Source organism: Spea bombifrons, chromosome 5 (genome assembly GCF_027358695.1).
Source record: "Spea bombifrons isolate aSpeBom1 chromosome 5, aSpeBom1.2.pri, whole genome shotgun sequence".
NCBI lineage: Eukaryota > Metazoa > Chordata > Amphibia > Anura > Pelobatidae > Spea > Spea bombifrons.
The window spans coordinates 95,975,871-95,998,970 of record NC_071091.1 but is presented as its reverse complement, the minus strand read 5'-3'; the positions used below and the strand labels follow the sequence as shown (position 1 = coordinate 95,998,970).

Genomic DNA, 23,100 nt, shown 5'->3' with positions numbered 1-23,100 from the left:
CCTTATAATTAGGTACCCCTGGTATCCAGTACTTTGGAAATTACCAATAGATTGTTGTTATTATTTTTTTTTATGTATGTGTGTGCATAAAAATGATATCCAGCGCCGATAAGTAGTGTCATGAATAAAATAAATTAAATAATATGCATATAATAGTAGAAGAAACCGTGCCCATAGGTAATGCTGGACAATTACATACATTGACCTCTGCCCTGAGAGGGTGTTCAAACACTGACAGCTTTGATGCTGCCAAACATCATGCAACATGGTATGGCTGCCATCTAGGAAGGAACACAATGAATCTGCTCTGGTTTCATTAAACTGGAGAACATGGGCCATAAACCCAAATAATTAGAGAATATTTCTAAGCAACACACATCCGAACCCTCTCTATGTAACAAAGTAACCATAATGGTCACATACTGATTGTATATCACAGTGTGACAGCCCGTTAAAATACTCAAAAGCTCACATAGCACACTCTAGCATCATCTCCATCTCCAATATTTCTAGAACACAAAGATGCTTCCCACCTAGCCAACAGGAACCCACAACCCACACTGTCCTTTTAAAACATTCGGAATCTAAACCCTTAGACAGGCACATAAAGGGTTAAACAGATGTATTCTCACCTGAAATGGATATAATTCAGTGTGTGATTCAGCCATTGTCAGCTCAGTTTAGTTGCCTCCGCTGCCTTCTCTGCCTCCATGTTTACAGAATAATCTCAGTCCAAAACAGAACATCTCCACATTTACAGACAATATAACTAATTGATTATTGTAAACGTGTTAAGTTTTTTAAAAAAAAGACACATCGTCTTAAAATTCATATATATTAAATAATAATAATAATAATAATAATAATAATAATTGAAATGACAGCATTATGTTTTCTTGCACACGTTCTAGTTCTTCTCACCTCAATGATAGAACACGTTACTAGGCATGTTTCGTTGATATGTAATTTTAACAAATAAATTAAATCATGTTTTTTCTATTTGTAATATGTAAAAATAATTTCCAGGATACTCCTCGAAAAATATAGAAAACGGAAAAAAATATTAAATATTATAAAATAAGCGTGTGCGCTTCTCGAGGTTTTTTCGTGAAATATCGCTCTTGTTAAATAAATACTCTTAATAAATATATATAAGCCACAGATTATGTCCAAAGCAATATGATCCTTATTCCCCCACTTACTTTAAAACCCGTTAAATAATTAAGACAAAGCAGTTATCCCGGGATCTGCTCGTGGGCAGTGAAGAGAAGACCACCGGGAGTGAAAAACAGGGCGAGACCGTTAATCGCTCTTTCCCACGCAGCCACGATTCTCCCCCACGCAAAACTATATTAAATTTACAATCTGACTTTATTATTAGCTGTTCAGATAATTCCGTAATATGAAGGTTTTTTTCTATTATTTTGCGCTGTATCGTGCACCCTTATTTAAACAGAATTAAATAGAATCTCATTATATACAAAAAATGTGTTATTTAAATGACTTGCAAATTAATTCAATTAGAACATATTTAATGAAATTGGTGTTTTCTTGCTTGAATAAACAAAATCACAATAACTCTATAACGATTTCTTTTAAAATTCGGAACTTGGGTTGATAATATATATATATATATAAAAATATAGCTTTTCGTTTTCAAGGTTTGTGTTAAAAGTTGCTAAATAATAAATACACCCTCCTCTCAAACATCTTGTTAACCTAATCTTTATATTAAAAAAAAAATCATCGATATAAATTAACGTCTTCTTTAAGTTTTTGCCAATGTATATTTCACCTTGTACATTGTTACATATTAACTATTTTAAGTATTCTTTTAATAAAAAAAAAATCTTGCTAACGAAATTTAGTGGAAATTCTTTTCTATTTCACTCAAATAATTGTGAGCCACTGTCTAGATCTATGCGTGATCCAGAACTATGTGTGATCCAGAACTATGGGTGATCCAGGTAGGTTTTATGGAGCCAGTGGCAGGAAATATCTAAATTAAAGTATAGAGAAGCAACTAAATGTTCAGGTGCAATGTAAGGAGCACATTGTAAAGCAGGTAAAATGTTTGATCCCATGTAAAACCCACCATGCACACTATCGAATCTTTTCAGGATACCTCAGCTGCAGGTTTATGTTACAAGTGCTTTCATCTCTTGATTTCTTTTTCACTTTTTTGAATTGTATTTCTAATATCTTTTTAATTGCACCAGTTTACCCTTCCAATATTTGTAGATGCATAATGTTCAGATGTAATCTTGGTTGTATTTGTTACTGTGTTTCCAAATTTTCATGGACTAGACATTGAATACCCAGGGGACAAAATAAAACATACACCTCACAAGTAAACTGAAATCTAAATCCTTTGTCATGTTAAAGTAATCGGAGCTGTGAGGGTCTGCAGCACCGACACAGAGTAACTGCTGAGGGATCCAGATCCCACCATACATGTGCAATGGCAGACACTTCTACAATCAGTGACATTTTCACAAGAGGTTCACTCCTACCTCCATTTTATACCCCTTAATAATTACCAAGCCCTCCCCTAATTATTTTTTCGATGCTTACGTCATTGTACATGTATACTTAGTACTAAGTTTTCACAGTAGCAGCTACAATTATTTATACCAATCTGAAATATTAAAGAGAATGCTCAAGAAAATGTGTAGGAAAGTAGAAGAGTTTAAATGTTGGAAGTTGTTAAAAAGGTATCACTAAATGCAATTAACTTTATCTTGTCCTGTAAATATGGATCTTGTTTTATAAAATGTATCAATATCATCTGACAGCTGTTTTATATCTTTTAAGCTGCTGTCTATAATAAGTTATTAATGTTGAAGGTCTACACTGATTTAAGGGATGGCTAAAATAACAACTGACTGGCTACAAGTTACCACTGGCCTCTTTAAACCTTGTTAATTAAACATAGACTGCAAGAATGGATGCAAGAAGGGAGCAAATGGTTAACAAAAGTCATATGGATTCTGCAACAAACCAAAATCCTAAAGGCACATATATTCATATAGGATAATGATACTGTCCCTACACAACTAACCCTTTCAAAACCAAATGAGAACTAAAGTTGATACTTTAAAGGGTTAATATATAATTACTACTTTTCTGGTGGTATATTAAATTTTCAAGAAAAATGCAATTATTAAACAAAATCGCAGAGACCAGAAATACATTAAGTGAATAAATATATTTTGAAAAAAATGATTTTATTTTCTGAAATACATTTTTCAAAGTATCTTCTTTTAAAAGTCTGTACCATTTGTGCATCAAAACTGGACAAAAAATAATAATAAAAAATAATACCGTTATTTACACAAGCTCTAAAATGAGCCTTTTTACGAAAAACAAAACATCTGTACAGGAGGCAAGTGCAGCCTTCAGTCAGTCTGGAGTTATCTGTGAAGAAGTCCAGTCCATAAGGGCCATAAGTCTTTGGATGTTAGCAGGAAGCCCCTGGGCCAGGATCATTGTGGTCTGGCTCTAGAAGTCTTGTCTGGGGCTATGAGTCAGACTGTGCCTCCGGAGATCGCAGTTTCTCCTGAATACTTTCCCGCACCGCTCACAATTGAAGGGCTTGATGTCTGTATGGGTAAGAAGGTGAGTTTTCAGATTACTTCTCTGATTAAATGTTCTTCCACATGTGGGGCATTTGTGGGGCGATTCCTGTGCAGATTTGAATGAAGCAAAGGATTAATCCTTCACACCTCTTTCCTTTTTCTGTATATATATATTTTTTGTTTTGGTCTATAGCAGATATAATGAGACACAGGGAAACATTCAAATAACATTAGTTTTGTTAATATTATTGTTATTATTAATATTATTTGGGTTTTGTTTGTTATTATTTTTGCACAGGGTAATACATTAGACCAGATCTGCACTGGGCCAGTTGCCTGCTCCTTTTATAACCTCCATAAACTTTACCTCCAAACAATAAGAGAACATTATCCGTCCTATAATTAAGACACATCGCTCAATGTGTATTTCGGGAAGAATCCCCCCGTGTGCTGCTCTTAGAATAATATACACCATGATTGTACATAGTATTTTTCTAGGCGCTGTATCCAGTGAATGTGCATTGAGGGGCCTTTAAAGACTATGAACACAGGAGCAACGGGAAAGGATGATGATTTTCATTTTAAAATTCAGGCTGAACCAGGATTAAACCAAAATAATGACTAGTTTGGAAAACATATTATATATATGGTGTCTCGCCCTCACCTGCATGTGTAGGGTTTTGTGCACTGCCAGGGTCCTGGATTGGCAGAATCCCTTCCCACACTCCTGACATTTGAAAGGCTTTTCTTTGGAATGGATGTATCTGCAAATCGATAAGAAGGTTTGGTTTTTAAACAGCAATGAATAAACATTACTCACATCAATCGCCTACTATTTTTTAATCTCTTGAGATAACCTAAAACAATTTAACCCCCAGCTTTAACTATCTGCGTCCCGGGGGGGGGCACGTTACGTGTGTGCAAGGACTGTCCTTCTTGAAAAGGAATATTGGTGCAATTCTGTGTATGGTTAACCAGAAAGGGTCACTTGAAAACAGATCAGTGATCCTCATCAAAGCCCGATTGCCCTCTCTAGCAGTAGATTAGAGTACACCGGTGTGTCAAGTAAACATTATATATAGCCCTGGTTTTATCTGTCACTTTAACTGCACAGAAACACCGACCTTCACACAAAGTCTAATCTCATCAGCTCCTGTAAATAAATCGTCAGGGTTTAAGTTGCTGTAATAATTTTCCCTTCATGTCAGGGATAGGTTGCCCTCTGGCACTCCCAATGGAGGAAACTATTACTCCCATCCTACTCAGCCAGTATTTGCACTAATTATATATTACAGCAACCAGAATCTAAAAAGGAACATACATATGCTGGGTATGATGAGAGTTGCAGTACTGGGCTGCTGGCAAAACTATACACCCCTGGGTACAACTGTACAAAGTAAAAGCGAACAGGACTTTTTACAAGATGTGTAAATAACTCAGTGGTGGTAAAATAGTATCTATGTTACATAGATCACAATGCTGACAATAACATCATGATCTATCCTTGTGATATCGGAGATATAAGTCCACGGGGGGGGGTAAGGAGGAAAATTTAATGCAGACCTCCAAAATGTGCACTTATTTCCCAGATACAGCCAGGGCTCTTTTTAGTTTCCTGGGGGTCTCTTTCTAGTTTGCTTATAGCGCTGTATGATCACAGCAACGGAAGGGGTTAATATTCATAAATAGAGGGCTCAACATTACTGTCGAAATACATTTTGGGTTAATATTAGCTATGTTAGGTAAAGCTCACAGAACTGAAAATAATGTATGGTTGCTTCCAGAGGCTCTAGATGGAGAGTTTCTGTAAAATATTTAAAAATAAGTAAAGGTGGGATGTGCCAAATTGAATAGACTTGTCAAGGTTCTCAGGTTTCTCAGTCCAGTTCCTGATCTTCTAATTACTGAATTATAGGAACATGGTGACCTTTAGTACACAGACTCCATAAAATTGCTACACCTAGGGGGGCTGTTATTTTAAGCTTCACACATACTTGCTAATTAGTTTGTTAGCACCACAAAAGCTAATAATGAGAGTAGCCATCATATTCAGATGCCTGTATGATACAAACATGCTGGCAGAGGGAGGAATCAAGGAGATTAATGTTAGATCAGTTTCAATGGAACAACCAAAGGTGTATAATATTTGTGAGTGAGTTTTCTTTTGCCCCTTTCAAACACAGAAATAATATCTTCTACATAGCAGGTCTGTAACACCCTTTGGGAACCAGTGCTGGTAAATTTGTGATAGAGGTATGGAGGTTACCTGTGGTCCCTGAGGTGGTCCTGTCGTCTGAAAGCTTTGTGGCATATGTCACATGTGTAGGGCCGCTCATCTGTGTGGGTCCTTTCATGGATGAGCAGGTTGTAGGACTTGGTAAAATGCCTCCCACAAAATTTGCAGATAAATTCTTTTTTAGTCTTGGAGGGTAACCTCCCTCTGGAAGGTTTTCGGTCTGGAGATAACTTGCTGATCTCTGAGATAGGGCTTCCAATTCCTGGACTCAGTTTTGAAAGGTCACTTATTTTAGGTGGGTCTTCTTGGGTTGCAGCAATGGCCAAATTGGCAAAGTCAAACCTTGGTCTGTCTTTGTGCAGAGCTGGGATTACATGGGCAATGGTTCCTTGTTTGGGGTGGAAGAGATGTGTGGCAAAGGGAAGGGCTGGGAAGGAGAAACGGGCATCCATGAGGCCTTGGGCTGCAGCCATCTCAGTGATGGTGGACCTGGTGATGCCATGCATGTTTGGGTAGCCTAAAGTCCAGTGGTTCATGTGCATGGTCTGTACAGCACTTAGTCCATAAAGCCCTTGCAGATGATCTACAGCCGCAGGGAAGGTATTGACGGCCTGCAGGAAGGAGTAGTTAGTTAACTGCAGGGAAGGATGCAGGGGGATTGGAGCTGGGAGAGCTTTACTTCCCATCTTCCCAGATGGATCCAATCTCAGCACCCAACACCTTTTCCTTCTGGAACTGATCCACTCCGAAAGAAGTCAACACAAAACAAGGGAAATCTAGAAGAGGAAAAAAAGAAGAAGAAAAAAAGTGCATTTACTCACAATGTGTATTTCATTTCCTCGTGTATTTTAAGAGTCAAAGTAAAGTGATTCAAGACGTGGGAAGAATTCAGTTGGCTCCAGTAATTGTGAGTTCTGTTCTTTAGAACAATGTTTTCCAAAGGACTTCACCTTCACATATAATTAGAACCAAAAAGTCTTAAGCTTCCCTGAGCAGGAATGGAGAGATGATCGCCTTGTACTCTGTGCCAAACACCAGCCAACTTAATTTATAAAGCTTACAACTGCAGTCCTTTTTTCTGGTAAAGGGCCACTATAGGTAGGACTAGGGGAGCAAAGCGTGATGGAGGACAGCCAGATCACTGACTGCAGCTCAGCTGAAGTGTAAAGTCTGTTACATGGCATGTGATGGGGACTTGGTTGCTGTTGAACACATACACCTTCATGTATTCATACCTTGGACCCAAGACAGGGAGCAGAGGAGGGTTCTGGATGTGGACACAGGGCTGTTTCACACATAAATCTCTGCCCTGTAGCTCAATGTGGGCTCCTTTTGTGCTGGGGGGGGGTTATTTCTGCACTCTGTTGCTGCTCTGTATTAACTGATGTCATGGGATTAATGGATCTCCTTCCCCAAAGAAGGGGTTAACCCAGGGGCACCTATTCTTCAAGGTAACCAGGAGAGAAAAGTAACACTTTACTAAACAGACCCACTTTACAGCAGGATCCTCTCCAGGTGGTCACCGAGGGGGCAGCCACCGACATCTGCCCACGTGTCCCCCCCACTGACGCCGGACACACGCAGGCTGGCGGACCCCATGGGAAGGGGCTTCACCTTTGGATCCCCTTTCTGGGTTAATCTGGAGATGTTCTGGGACAGAATGCCTCTTTATGCAGACATTCCATTCCCTGCCACATTCTGCCCCAGCGCCGCCCCGCAGGTCTGATAATGTGCGATCTGTTACAGACCTGGGATTATATTCTAAGAGTTTGTTTCTAATCTCGGAAATGTTTGGTTGCTGTCTGTAGTGGAATCTGTATTTAGTTACCCCTGATGTGATCATCTGGGGTAATAGAATCCGGCCCCTGGGAACAGATTAGGACAGGTTCATAGAAACCCAATACATTGAATCACTTTACGGAATAATCCACGCTTTCGGGCAATCGCTGTATAAACCCCGACGAACGGCGCGCTCCACGGGCTCTCTATATTCATGATAAGGGAAACGGTCATCATATTATTAATGCATTTAAATGGCGCCATCATAGTGCGCGGCGCGGTACAATGAGATGAACATTTTAGGGACAGCTCCTCTGCTACAAACATGTCCCAAATTACCGAACCAAGTCATTTATTAATACAGGCCTGACCCGCTATACACTACAGAAGCGGGAGATGACCCCCGGGAGCTGGATGTCATCACCTACAGAGCAACGTGTCCGGTGGAGCCGCCCCATACACAGCAACGTAGCCAACGAGATAAACGGCGATGGAGTTCTATGAATATTGCTGGAGCCTCTGTGTATTACAAGCAGTAACGGGGAAACCCCATACATCGGTTTAATACACACATTTAACTAAATAATCGGTGTTACTGTGCCGCACACACTGTAGGTGACAGCTTTCTCCCGGTTATAACGTTCAAACCGGGGATGGAGAGGACTCTTATACCGCACACAGGGGGGACGGGGGCGGCGGGATGTAAAACTTCAGCCCTGTGCTATCTCTGGTTTTGTGTGGTACTTTGTGGTGTTGTGTGATATTTTGTGGTACTTGGTGGTTTTGTGTGATATTTTGTGGTATTGTGTGGTACTTTGTGTGGTATTATGTAGTGTCATGTTGCATTATGTAGTGTTGTGTGATACTTTGTGGTGTTGTGTGGTATTTTGAGGTGCTTTGTGGTATTTTGTGCGTTGTGATCATTGCACATCTGTGACTTGCAGTAATGTGGTAATTATGGCGCTGATTTGGAGTCTATAATATGCACTATTACCCCCTCCGGGGTGATAATTTGTTTTATTTAGCGGGGGTCTGTGTAAAATGCCCCTTTCGCCAGAATTAAGGCCCTGCAGGCCCTGCTGTCACTTCCAGTAACATTGAAATGCATCACACGTATTTTTAACTAAATTACATGCAGATTTGGGACAAACGGTAGCATCCAAGCCTGTGTGTCGGGGGGCAATTAACACACATCCATGACACCGCGACAACACGGGGCATGTACCTGGCGGCATACACCGTGCGTGCATGTTACAGGTACAACGACAATGCTCCAATTCACACAGCTGTGTGTTTATTACAGCATATACGGGCATGGCCTGTATATACACATACTGTGAGCGTGTCCTGCATGCCCCTAATAAATACAATCTAATAAATAATAAATATACCTATTAAATAGAAAATAATAAACTATAAATATACCTATTAATAAGAGACTGGTAAGTGATAAATGTGACTATTAAAAAAAATAATGAGCAATACATATATTTATTAAATAGAAACTAAGTAATAAATACAACTATTCAAGAAATAATAAGTATTAAATAGATATATAGAAATATATTTCAGCGTCTCATATATTCCTCCTGAATTATAAGAAACGCATACGAGGTTGTAATGCAGGACATAATTATTATGATATAAATAAATAAATAAATAAACTATATATACACACACACACACACACATATATATATATAGTTCTCTAGGGGCTAATATATATATATTATATACATATATAATATATATATATTAGCCCCTAGAGAACTAGACAGATAGATATAGATAGATACATGTATTTATAGTATGCAGAAAATATGTTTTCGTTAAATAGAATAGATATATGGGTTTGGGTAAATGCTCATTGATTAGCTCACTTGAGTGTGATGCAGTAATCATGTGTTTTGCTTTTAGTAAAATGCTTTCAATTGTGAGAAGCACCCTGGTTACTACCGCTGCCCCTGCTGCCCACCGCTGCCCCGCTGCCCCTACAAAGCTGTTGTAGATCAGGGCCCCAGTGGTAGCAGGCTCTGCGGTATAGGACCTATTACTAAGGCCAATGAGTTAGCAGGGTCTGGGGGACAGAGCACTCGCCCACAGGACGTTACTGACCCCCTAAGAACTAATAACCCAAGACCCTCAATGTATAATTACATATTTGTGACTACACCTGTGCCTAATGTCTCGATTTACATGCAATGTATGGAATTCTCCAGCCACCTGCTTCAGCCTTAAACACATAGGCAGAAAATTATGCTGGAATTGGGTTCTATAAGTAATTGAGATGCCCCCCACCCCACATATACTAAGAGATCCCTATCTTTACACGCCTAACAAACAATTAGATGCACTAACTCACACACACACACACCAAAGAACATCCATCAGGGTCACTGCAGACTGATTGATCAACGTAATGCTCAATTTTCTCACAAAATGTTAGTAAAGCAGTGATTTTAATATTTATTTTATTCAAGTAATTTTTACTTCTTATTTCAATCCAGTGATTTTTGAATATTTTATTCAAACCCTGGAATTATCTCAGATGAGTAGTCACATTTTCTAAAGAATTATCGTTAGCTATGCAACTGGAAATTCTAGTATTATCAGAGTGCGCAGTTAAAGTTAAAATGTAATATTAATACAAATATTTTCGTAATTTAGATTTCCCATTCGATTTCGTATTTTTTTTCCAGATTAGTCATGATTGAAAAAACAATAATTTTAAGCATAATGTCAGTAAAAAAAAAAACTTTAAATAAAAAAGTCAGTAATTCCTCAATTACATTTGTAGGATTTATGTTAAACAAACTCGTGTTACATTTTAATATTTCATAAATTATTTTTTTATTTTTATAAAGAAATAAGTTTATTTCTTATCAGCACTGGATATAATTAATTTTAATACGCATTTATATATATATATATATATATATATATATATATATATATATATATATATTATATATACCAGCCTATCTAGAACATAGAATACTGTCAGGATAATTAATTTCTAAGGCAGTGTATATTACATCAGAAGCAATTGTAAAGATATAAATATAACCAAGCTATATTTGTATAACAAGTGCCACTTATTTTAAGAACTAGGAAGATGAAGGCTCATATATTACCCCAATAAGCCAGGATGGGGTCTATACGTGGATATAAATATTTTATAACTTGAAACTAATTTATCGTATTTGTTCCTTTAGACACTACATGTATACGTGTAAAGAAAATACATTCAGGTTAGCTGATAGTAGTATATAATTTGGATATATTTTAACCCTAAATGCTCCAGAACTCAATCCCCATTCCTGTTTGTCAATCTGCCACAAAAAGCACAGTCCAGCTGTCATTCACACACCTTTACCCTCTCTGCTTGATTTAAGTATGTGGGACCGTATACATTTACCATCCACCTCTATAGCATTTAATCTGTACTTGGTAAATGCACCACATTAGCGGATTAACGCTTTGTTACTGATTTAGGCTCTATGTCCCCTTTAACAGACAGAAGAAAGTCTACTAAATAAATGTTTCTGCAGTCATCCAACACGTTAAAGTTATATTTAAACTCGTGTTTATATTTATGCATCTTTTAGGTCGGTTATCTCACTGCTTGTATTGGGGGTAGCAGTTAATGTAGTCTTAATATGGGCTCTGATCGCAGGCCGGGTTTCCTTTCCTTCACACAGCCTTGTAATACATTACTATTCTGATTACTATTTTTATTTATTAAACGCCAACATATTCCGAAGCGCTGTACAATCTAATTCTAGAGGACTATATACATCACATACCAGATACAGTCAAACACACAGATACATCAGGAGTTCAGGATCGTCTCAACACGGAAAGTTCCCCACTTAGAGGTACTTAGTACTTACCTATAAACAACAGATCCCAGGGGCCTCTTCAATCCCAAATCTCCGCCAGAGACCCTAAGGCTTTCTGTCCTTTCATTAGATCCACACAGTTGGTCCAAAATATAATCTCAGCAGAGCTGGCCCATGCCCTCCCCGGCAGCAGGAATCATAGTGAGGGGCTGCAGGATCTGTGGGGCAGTCAGTGCTAGAAAAGTCTTGTAGTTGCAGTACTTTATATTGGAGAGTCCCGGGTCTGTGCTCTCTGCTTCCACTCTCTCTCCCTCTCTCTCTGTCTCTCTCTCTCTCTCCTGCTTTTACTCTTGGAAAGTTTGGTGCAAGTCTGAGAACAGCCTTTCAGATCCATCAAATTTCAGTTCTCAGTGGTTTGGAGTCTTAACCCCGCCCTCCAGCTGCAGACATGTCTCTGGCCACGCCCACTCATGGAACGTTGGCAGTAGTAATATTCTATCTCCGCCCAGCATAAAACGAACTAACAACGCCCCTTTTACAGTGCAGCATCTCCAATGGCTCGTTCTGTTTACTTCTGTTTGGATGGCAACTGGATCTTAAAGGGACAGTTCATTTTTTTTACACAACACAACCTAAAGTGGCCTTTGCATTGGGAAATAAAACACAAATCCCCCTTCTCTATAACCCTGATCACTTGTTAGCTAGCGAGAGGTGGCTATTATTAACCAATTCCGTGCCAGCTAGAATAACACAGAGGTTGTACGTTAAGAAGAATGTTTTATGAAGTGCTGTACTTGGAATTACTTTAAATTCCCTGGAGTTCCATCATTACCCCAGAGGTCTGTAATATTTCTCTTCTCTATGATGTATAGTCACGCAGTATTGATTGCAGAAATGTGCCCTTAACTAATAAGTATGATACAAAAGCCACTTTAAACCTTAACCCCTGAGTGACTGTGACTTTAGGAGATCACGCAACTACTTGTTCAGCACTTTTGCAATAAATACAGTATGAAGAATAAAACCAATTATCTGTCTCAGTCCGTCTAATGATTAATGGGTAATAAGGAATCTGTTAATTAAAAGACAATGTATTTCTATTTAAAGTGCACGTAAAACCGAATTATATGTATTCAAATATTACAAAAGTCAAAGGGGAATGCCCATTAATATATCTCGCTCATATTTTATTGCTTCCATTCTGTATTAATTCAGATCAGACAACAGGTTTTCTTAAGCAATCCAATGTTATTTCCCAGTACCTGGGGGCACACTGGCACCCAGCTCATGCAGTAACATAATATATATAATATAATGTCACGAAGATTAAACATAACCCCAATCCTTATGTTTATTAAAAGGAAATGTAATGTTCTTGTACTCTTACACTTGTTAATTCCGATAGTACACATCATTAGGGCTAATTATGAGCTCACAAGAAACAAAAAACTAACAAGGCTCAACATATTTTGGTAATAATAATCGCATAAAGACTATATATTATTTATTTAAATGATGATTCAGCAAGAAAATCGTTTTCCCCAAAATATACATTACACCTATCAAGACTAGATCATTAATTAGAGCGATATATATATATATATATATATATATATGCTTATCTGTTTATAAATGCATAATAAATATTGCCTTTAATTATAAATTGATATTACTCATATTATTGTGAAAAAGTTGGATTTTAGAAGTCTGGTAATACGGAATTAAACAATAATAATTGAGATTATTTATTTAAAGGTGTCATCGGCTTAAAGCCATGCGCAAAATTATAAAGATCGCAAAAGGAGAGACATCTTTTTGCGATCTTTATAATTTTAACAAAAAGTCAAGTAGAAAAAATCTCGTTGATAACCCATGTAGCAATAGTTATTTATTTTCGCGCAATTAGAAAAATTAACGAGTCTAATTTCGTTTATAATGACGAAATAAACGAATTCTAAGCAGAAGAGGGACCTTCTTACGTGGTTAACAATTTCTGTAATTGTTCATAACATAAAATATTTTTTAATCTTTTGTATTTTTTATTACAAGAAAGTTATATAGATAGATATTATACCTAATTATTAAACATATATTACTGAGTCTGTCCCTATGTGTCCTTTTTTGTATAGGTTAGGCTTCCTATCTAATTTACTTAAATAATGTTTTTGTATCAAATGGCCAGTTTATACTTTGTATGATCAGAAAGACACAATATTTTTGGTTAATCAGTCTGAATGCACTTTAACATAAAACAAGCTAAATAATCGCCGTTGCATGCACAATTAACATTAATTTATATTAATAGCAATTATTAAGGGCTATTCTTCATAAATACATTTCCGCATCATAAGAACCTCAGTTGGTTTATCGTATATCACGTTTCCTGTTGAAATATCTAAACCTCTGTTTCTATTTACTCGGATTTCTGCAACTTTCCACATTCTGAGTTCATTATAACATCTGATCAGTCAGAACTCGATTTTATTTTCCAGAAAAGTAATTTTACGAAATATATTAAGCCTATGGCTGCAAAAGACTGTGTATTTGTTTCTATCACTTAATGGGTTAAATCTGGCAGACCTATATATGACTTCTATGTGCAGAAAGACCTGCTCGATTTAGATTAGGAAACAGGGGGAAAGGGTTGGGGTTCAGATGCTAAATTTGGGATTTTTTTTCAAATACAAAAGAAACTTTTGAAAACCATGTTCTGCAAAAAATAAAAAATAAACTTTTTTTTTTCTTTTTCATAGAGAGGGCAAATGTTACATGCCTGCAGATTCTCTCCTGTGTGTGTGGGGGATGATACATGAAAGCTGGGATTTGTGGTGTATATGATCTCTGATTTTTTGCTCAGCATAAAATATTGAGAGAGATCAAAGGCTCGGTGGATGTGGAGTTAAGAAGGAAGGGTCTTCATGTTTAGATCCTGGTACAGACACAGCTCCTTGCTTCTTGGATTACCCACACCTTGATCCCTTTAGATCACAATCCCTTGCTTCCATTGAATTATATTCTACAAAAAATATTTTATTTTCTTCATTTGATTTCTGTATCTGAAATAATACTATTTACAAGATTGTTCAAGATAAATGTAACACACAAATCATTCTATATATTTTTCCATTTATATAAAAGGACAGTGAACAAAGGGGCAGGAGGAGTAAATAAACTTCCCCTAAGGTGGGCAGCGTGTACCAGTATTTACTGTGTATAAATCTAATATTCCTCATCCACAGCTGCTTCCTGCTGATATAGACCACACACAAGGTATTTTGATTTTCTGTGAATACCCCAGTCCCCTATGATCATTCTCACACGTGTTCCCCATCTATAACCTAACAACTCACCAAGACCATAACTCATACATTATATCTTCCTGTGCAGCTAATAATCCGAATGCTTTAAACTGAACACTCACTTTTATTTACTGCTAGGAGATATAAGGGTCCCACACAGCAGGAGCCATTGATGTGTACACTGTATTTAAAATGTTACTTTTCATTGGATTTATGTGTACCGTTCCCCAAGATCACTGTCATTAAACACAGGCACGAATGTGAAGGATAGCCAGACACCATTTAGCACTCAAGATGACCTGGAATTCAGTTCAGTTAAAGTTCGAATAATAATAATAATAATAATAATAATAATACATAATCTACTATGAGCAGATATCCTGTGTCTATATATCTCCATGACTAATATAAGGGGGAGTTGGAAGAGCTTCATTATCCCCAGGGGCTAATCACACGTTTAGTGGCATTTTACATCACAAAGGCACCTATACATGAAAATAAAAGTCTTAGCCATATATAAAGCACATCATAAAGGGCATGGGGTGATATGGACCATCTTTTTATAAACATGTCTGTCTTTTCAGAATCTCAGAGAAAACCTTAGGGATATTTCAAACCACAGAATGCTGATGTTTTAATATATACCAATTCAAATTTGTATGCGGTTACCTTAACTGGAAACAGAGCAGATGATCTGCTAACATCCAGACAAAATGTGTACAATTCCTCCTGGATAAAGGAGCAATAGAATGGGAATAAAGCAGCTCAAACTCCTTCCCATCATCAGGGTGACAGAAATAATTGCACCAAGTAGGTAGCTTTTTCTCTGTGATCGAAGTGTTTGCCCCACGCCAAGCAGGGCAGATCCAAGCTCTGCTAGGGGGTGGTGGACTCCCAAAAACAAACGGCTAATACCCTTAACTGTGCAAATATAGATTTACCAGAGAAAGAACTTACAAAATGAAATGCTCCATGAAGACCCCTTTTCCTATAACTCTACATTTCACATTTTACTAAATCTACTCTCTTAACCCAACACTAGTTTGTATCCTAACATTAAAGAGTCTTCATTTAGTTGTCCTTTGCTATAGAGTATGTATGTATATATATATATATATATATATATATATATATATATATACGATGTCAAAAAACAGAATATTGCAGTATGCAGTAATACATTTTTTTATAGGACTAACATAATATTTAAAAGACAAGCTTTGAACAGTTATATATATACAACACACAGTTTGGATTTATTTGTAATTATTGTGTTACAGGTTTTGGTGAAATATGCTCTTCTTCTTTATATATATATATATATATAATGTGTATGTTACTCGCAGGGTGTGTAAGCTGTTTGGAGGCAGCTGAAGGCCAGTTGGAGATGTTGGATTTATTGCAGTGATATATGGGCAGAGATGTTTAGCAACTGTTTGCTTATACAAGGCTGTAGTAAGTGTCCCAGCGGTGTGTATATAATGCATACTGCGGGGAAGGTAAATTTGCAAACAGTAGATAAGTCTCTTTAAAGAGAAAATGTGAGGTTTTTCTTATCTCAAAGCAATTATCTCCTTCAGATGTTCTCTTTTATGTCCTATTTACTACAACATTTATACGCAAACAGGGCCCAACATGCGATCCCTGCTCGGGAAGAGAAAGTATTGCTATAAAACCTATAGAGAAGGGACAGTGTTTGGAGCTTGGCTTCTGTGGACTGGATTTTTAAGTTAACAGGTCACATCAGCCACTCCATCATCAGTTAAGTACAACTACTCCCATCACACATCCGGGTGCCGTTCGCTACAGTCACCCTTGGCTGAGAATGATGGGCGGTCTGCAGCAGGTGGTGGCAGTGGTAACCCCATTCGACTCCATGAACAAATCAGTTAGATTGTTAAAAGGGACCCAAAGTGTATAAGTCATCACTCACATCTAAGATCTTAATGGGATAATGGACATCATCAGGGTCTGACTCAATTTATGGTGACTTGGGTTATTTTCACTGGAATAATTTACACTATACAGTCTGGTGAGATGCTATCAAAAGAGTTAAGCATTTCTGAGTTAGTGCTGCTGATCATTTACTGCCATAGGTATTCTAGGCATTTATTGGGCACAAGGGTAATTCCCAGTGTTCATGGCCGTTCAGACTAATGCAAAGGGCACAGCTATTTAGAGGGGGTACTAATGATCAATGAAGCTGCCAGCTCTGCAGGAGGCTGACAACGAGAGCACACTGCTTGGAAACTGGACACATGTATGGAACAAGCGGGGGAGGGGAGCGCTATTACTGTACCGTCCGAAGTACTGCAGCTCCACCTACTGGTCACTATATGCACTGCACTTTTAATACACGAACACGCTTTCACTGGGTCCTGGTAATTGCTTTGTAAGTGAATGTTTTACATTTCAATAAAAATAGGCTTGTTTCACAAGGTGAAGACTATTATAAAAACATAATTACAGGTCTAATACATTCTCCGCAAAAGGATAGCAAAACCTGGGGGTTTGATCATTAATAGGTTACTAAGGAAGCCAGAAAGTGCCTCTCCTGCTGTTTGTGGAACATGATATATTTACCTGGCTGCAGGCACGTTCTTTTATTTAGATGTTGGCAGAGCATAATGGCCAATGCAGCTAATTCTGATAGCAGATGTACTAGTGACTCATTCAGAAAGTTCATTTGGAAGCAGGCCTGTATTATAAGCATTGTTGCAGCATGAAATATATCTTCAGGTTTTAGTGCATACAAGAGCCCACCTTACTATGCTCTCTGATCACTACATTAAAAGTTAAGGACAGACATTGCATTTCAATGACTGTAAGGAGCCAGGCAATATTTAGAAGGCTGATGTAGACATAGATCTCTTGTGCACTTGCCCCGCACATTGTAGAGTATATTGCACCTCTGTCAGGTCTCAGACTGACTTCTGTTTATTGGGGGTATATGTGATGACTGTCAGTCCTCACCTGGTCCAAGCACTCCAGGCTGCTGGTCGACTCCCCTTGCACTAAGACCAGCTCTGGAGGGCTAGGCGACCCCACAATTACATTCAAGGGAACTATGGGAAAAAAGCAGACACCACAAAACCAAGTTGAAAGGAAGGCATGGGTATGTGTTAATGCAAGTGTTATACATCTGTGCCAGGGGGATCCCTAAGATGGTGGAAATCCCAAGCGTAACACCACCAAAGATGTTTACTAAACCAAAAGGCAGCAGAGGGGTCAGATTCTACTTTAGTGCAAACTGAAATATGTTAACACGATGGATTATGAGTAGAGAGAAAAGCCAATATGATGATTACCTTGGCAGACATATGAATTGTTGGCAGGCATATGAATAATGGTGTGTCGCAGTTAACATGTCCCTGCTATCTCTGCCTAGAGACTCTCCTGTGCATTTACAACTCTTTCTGTAGAACATATTATAAGTTGAGACCTCTTTGATTCCGCCAGCCTCTCTCAACTGTTTCCTTCTCAATGTTTTGCTGTCTTGACGCTAAGGATCACACTTTATTTTACCAATGACAAGGTTGTGCTGCTAAACAAATTAAACCATGGTACATTTTGCGAAATAAGCTGGGTTGCTCACAGGATTCCATCTCGCAATTTATTTGTCTACATAAGATAATCAGCAACCTCTTGTGCCAGCAGCATGGCTAAAGATAAAAGGTTCATTAAATCTCATTAGCTGTTGATTGTAGAAAGTTATCACCAAATAATGACCAATATTTTAAAGATAAAATAGTTTAATTTATTAGTGGTAAAGTTGTGGTGATAACGCATCCCACATGGAAAAAACTTCTGGATCTGAGGATCTTTTCTAATTTTTTCATAAACCACTTTCTAAACTATTCTGAAAGGAGCACATATGCTAATGTGAAGAGCAGTTTGCCAGTCATTCCGAAAGGTGCAAATGTGGTAATGTATGCCAGAGAAGGCTAGCAAGAAGAGCAGGCACTCGCCTCCAGAGTTGCAGAAAATAATGTCCTTTTACAGCTGAAGAGTTTTTAGATTTGGTTCACTTTGTTACTTGTAGTACCACATAAGGCCACAAGAGGCATTTCAATTAAGACGGGACAATATTTCGCCAACCTTTTGTATTTTTCGACATGGGTGTTAGATCCACATAACTGCTAGTCTGTCTTCCAAACGTTCTTCTTATAATCATCCCGGAGTGTATGACAACCCGGGATTATCTATAAACAGAATTCTTCTGCAAAAAAGGAAAAAAATGGTAGCCATAGTTAGGCATTTCAACAGCAATTCTGGTCCTTTAATGTATGGTGCTGCTGGATAGATATAAAAACGTATTGTTCAGCTGCGCTTATCCAGCCAGTGGCTGCATGTAGTTAATTTGGCAACCGCTTTAAGGGCCAGAGCAGCTCAGTCACCCCAGTCTCTTTTTAGTTGTCAGTCATGTGATATTTTGGGTGACTTTTCCTGTTCAAACACCACACCGATCTGATTCTTTATGGCAAAGCTAATGAAGTCTGTTCCTCCAAAGACCTTTATCAGATTGTCCAGCTGGGTGATTCAGACAGAGTCACAGGCTGTATGAGTATTTTTTATTAGATTTGGGTAAGATAACAGGAGAATAACACATTTAAATGGCAAATATGCCAGAACATAATATTTTTCAAAATCTATAACTTTTCCTTAAAAAAGAATGCGTACTGCATTCTTTTTTAAGGAAAAGTTATAGATTTTGAAACATTAACAGATTTTTAATACCCCAGTTGTCAACCATAGCCAAATACTGACCTTTCAACACTTAATCAAATGTTGACCTTTTAAACATTGGAGTTAGAACCCTAATATATGGGAAAAAATGCAATAACCAAATGTGTTATGTTTATGTGAATAGCATTTTAACAGTTCAGCTATTTTTGCAGGTTTGTGAGTCCGCAAATCTCCAATCAACAGGTTTGGCTAAATTTGAGTCACTGCTTAGAATAAATGATTGATGTAAAAAAGGAATTTACTGCCTTCATTCCATCTGCAAAGTATTTTCATTTCTCTGGATATGAGAAGTGAAATCAAAGTTCAGTGGCAAGTTTGTGGTGGATGAATCAAAAATATGTCAAACATTATTGTCTACACATGAGTCTATAACGTATTTAGAATTTGACAATCAAGGGCAATCAGAATACACACATTACTCAGTGAAGCATTTATGCTAAATGACTGTTAGTTAATTAACATAATGATACAGTATACAGAATAAATATTTTACAACAGAACTTCAGTTTCATGATATTTTATGGTCAACACAATAGGAAGCCTTCAACAAGCTTCCTGTATATGTTTGTAATTAACATCCTATAAAATGTAGAGTAGATATCAACATTAATAAAATAACAGAATAATAGTTTGGGGTTTACAATGATTTTTCTACGTTGATTAACTGATTTTTTTTAAAATAAACTAATGTTTACAGTAATAATAAAAGCAATGAAGAGATGTGATCATAAAATGTCAGTACTTTTTACATTATATATACATTATAGGCACATTAATGCATATGATAGCCGAAGTACTCACAAAGTACTTTAATATGCATTGTTATTCAGTGGGGCTGTCAATGACAGTAAACTGACCCTTCAATGGACAATGATTTACTTCTGAGAGTTTGTCACACAGTGTCAGGACCCTGCCTTTGGCTGCTCGATCATATTTGTCCTCTAGGTGGGATCACGGGGTTCTCTACCTTAGACTCCTCCATAGGTATGTCTTGATGTCGAGCCTTCATATATGTGCGCCTTCATACATCATTCTGAGTATGTTGCAATGTCTAGCATCATGGTCGAGTTTAATGTTTCATGCTTAGGGAGCCTGTGCATCAGGGACCATCTAGTATAACTTCCAATGATCTTTTGGGTGAGACACCTTACTGGTATTCTTGACCTTGGCTTTCTCTTTGACATTGCTTGAACTTGGCTTGGCTTCATATCTTAACTTTGCTATAACTCTGCCTGCCCTGATCTTTTGTCTTGCTACTTGCATTGTGCTTGTATTTGGCCTGTCTGTCGATTTGGCTTGTAGTACAGTTTTGCTTAGCACTTCTAGCTTCTTAGGGTCAAAGGTCCACCTACAGACTTTGAGTGTATTATACACAGTTCACCTAACAGCTGAATGAATGTGATATTAAACACGATATATACATGAGATACACACACATTATATATATATATATATATATATATATATATATATATTCTGTACCAAAACCCAGTTGCCACTTTTCTAATCTCTTAATAGAGTTGGAAGCTTTTTACAAGAACAATTTAAGACTATTTCTTGAATTTCACATAACACAAAAAAAACTTTTTTTAATTTAGTCATGATTAAATCCATGAATAAGAACAGATCTATCACTTTCATGTTTTTCAGTTTATTAGTCTTAATATTGTTACAGGTCTTAGTAGAAGTTAAGGATTAAACTACGCAGTACTAGTAGTTTCTGTTACATAAGATTTTTTTTATGTTTTAAGATTAGAATGTTTTTGCTATTCTGTAAAAATGATCAACAGCTTGGCCTTGGTGATTTTTCTCTCCTGATTCTCTCCTGAGTTTTTTATGACCGTTAGTACTCTTTTTGAGTTGGGATACGCAGGTCTAGTTACAAAACCTTATATATATGCAGACCTTTGTTTATACTCTGGGGCAGACCGAGAGACTGAAGCTAGACTTCATATCGAGACTGACTGGTATGTTTATTTTTATTTTTTATGCATATAAGCTTTAACAGGCATTCTATGTTATACTCTGTTTTAATTTTGGATTTCTGTAATTGTTATTATTTTTAAATAAATAATTACTATTTTGAATTCTCAGTCCTTTCTTATAATTGTGCTCACGATTTCATCTATTGAATGTGAGACCTATCCACATGTATAAAATTGAAATTTGGCAACTTATTACTTAGGGTGAAGAATAACCTCTTTTTTAAGACATTACATGGGAGGAAAGGTGTGAACCTATCACAATATCAGTGTGATGAATTAATTATCACAGTATTTGTATTGTATTACTCATCATCTTGGAGGGGGGATCATCACTTTTGACAGCCTGAGAAGGAGCAGTGAGAAGGAAAGAGGTGTTGACGTGTAGATGTTCAGAAAAAATCTGAATGACAGAGTGGGACAGCTTACTCATAGTATCTTATTATTTATTGTTTTATATAGCATATTCGGCAGTGCTGTACATTGTAATAATTTGACTAACGGAAACAAGAGGTAAGGATATGACTGGCTGGAAAGTAAAACGGAACATAAAAAGGTGGCAAGTGATTTATTTAGTATGAACAGCCCTACAACCCAGGGCATCTGGGGGTGGGGGTGGGGGTGCTGAGTTAGGGGATATAGACCCAGGGATACACGCGACCCTGTGGTAGTAGACACCAGTGCCACTCTCTTGTAACCACAACGCCAGCTTGGTTGCCAAATAGTTAATTGGCCCTAGTAAGTATATGTGATTATGTTTTCAAAAGGCAGTCTTTCAACTGTGATTGAGATTGGTAATTAAAGACAGTTAAAGTTTGATAACTGAAGAAGGGAACCCATTGTAGCTAAATATAAATGGTGGGCCCCATTCTTAGGGCCCATAGGCGGTCGATCAGGCTTTAAAAGCCATCAGCTATAACTGTATGTTTTCATCGCTTGCTTTCTTGGAAGTACACAATATTTAACATGATACAATCTCTTAAGGTGTGGTGAATTGCACATAATTCCCAAAGGTGAACGGTATAGAAGTTTAACAAATCGCCCATCGTAGGAATCCAAGAGCAAAGAACTCCCCTGATGTATTGGGATAATGAAAACAAAAAATGCATGTATTCATTCATAATGCTGCTGGAGAAACAAAAGTACCGGGAGGACTGGCTATAAATACATCTCAGTTTTTGGCAAAGCTCATCATGATTTTGCTAAACATTCTGAAGGTATTTTGAATAGTTGTCTATTTGACCTTGTGCAGCAGAGTGTAAAATTTGTAATAAAACCAAGTGTTTTTGCAAAAAAAAAGAAGAAAATGATAAGATCTTCATGGATAAAGAAATAAGATGGATGGTTTTAATATAAAACTGCAACATGTGCACAATTTATTTTAAGTATTGAAAAGCCCACTCTTATTCTATTACATCCATTATGAGAATGCGGTTTATAGCTATGCGAGGTATGACACATATCTAAGAATAGATCTAAACACTTTTTATTGTAATTATAATAAACCCATGTCTTTGTAATCTGATCCTGCACCGCAATGGATCTCGGGATTTAGACCATGGCACTGCCAACATTTTCTTTTTTTCAGCCTGATGGGCTATGCAGAAATGTCACTACATCTAAAACAGAATTGGCTAG

The 23,100-nt window shown here is 37.4% G+C and overlaps 1 protein-coding gene across 2 annotated transcripts; it reads right to left on the bottom strand.

The window, feature by feature from the left end:
- Nucleotides 1-3,201: 3,201 nt before the first annotated feature.
- OSR2 (odd-skipped related transciption factor 2) lies at nt 3,202-11,837 on the bottom strand. 2 transcript variants are annotated; one of them, XM_053466781.1, is made up of 4 exons: nt 11,487-11,837; nt 5,845-6,590; nt 4,243-4,342; nt 3,202-3,684 (listed from the first exon to the last, which is right to left on the bottom strand). In XM_053466781.1, the coding sequence occupies exons 2-4, from the start codon at nt 6,498-6,500 to the stop codon at nt 3,502-3,504; spliced, it is 939 nt and encodes a 312-aa protein (XP_053322756.1). In that variant the 5' UTR covers nt 6,501-6,590; nt 11,487-11,837; the 3' UTR covers nt 3,202-3,501. The 2 variants fall into 2 exon arrangements, with proteins under 2 accessions (XP_053322756.1, XP_053322757.1); XM_053466782.1 differs by having other exon boundaries at nt 3,202-3,602; nt 11,487-11,832.
- Between the last annotated feature and the right edge of the window lie 11,263 nt (nt 11,838-23,100).

Excerpts from the sequence above, each read along its gene's own strand:
- OSR2 (XM_053466781.1), bottom strand. The coding sequence starts at position 6,500 with ATGGGAAGTAAAGCTCTCCCAGCTCCAATCCCCCTGCATCCTTCCCTG. Across the intron at positions 4,343-5,844 it reads GACCACCTCAGGGACCACAG|ATACATCCATTCCAAAGAAA; the intron begins GTAACCTCCATA and ends ATCGATTTGCAG. Across the intron at positions 3,685-4,242 it reads ACAAAACCCTACACATGCAG|GAATCGCCCCACAAATGCCC; the intron begins GTGAGGGCGAGA and ends AAATCTGCACAG.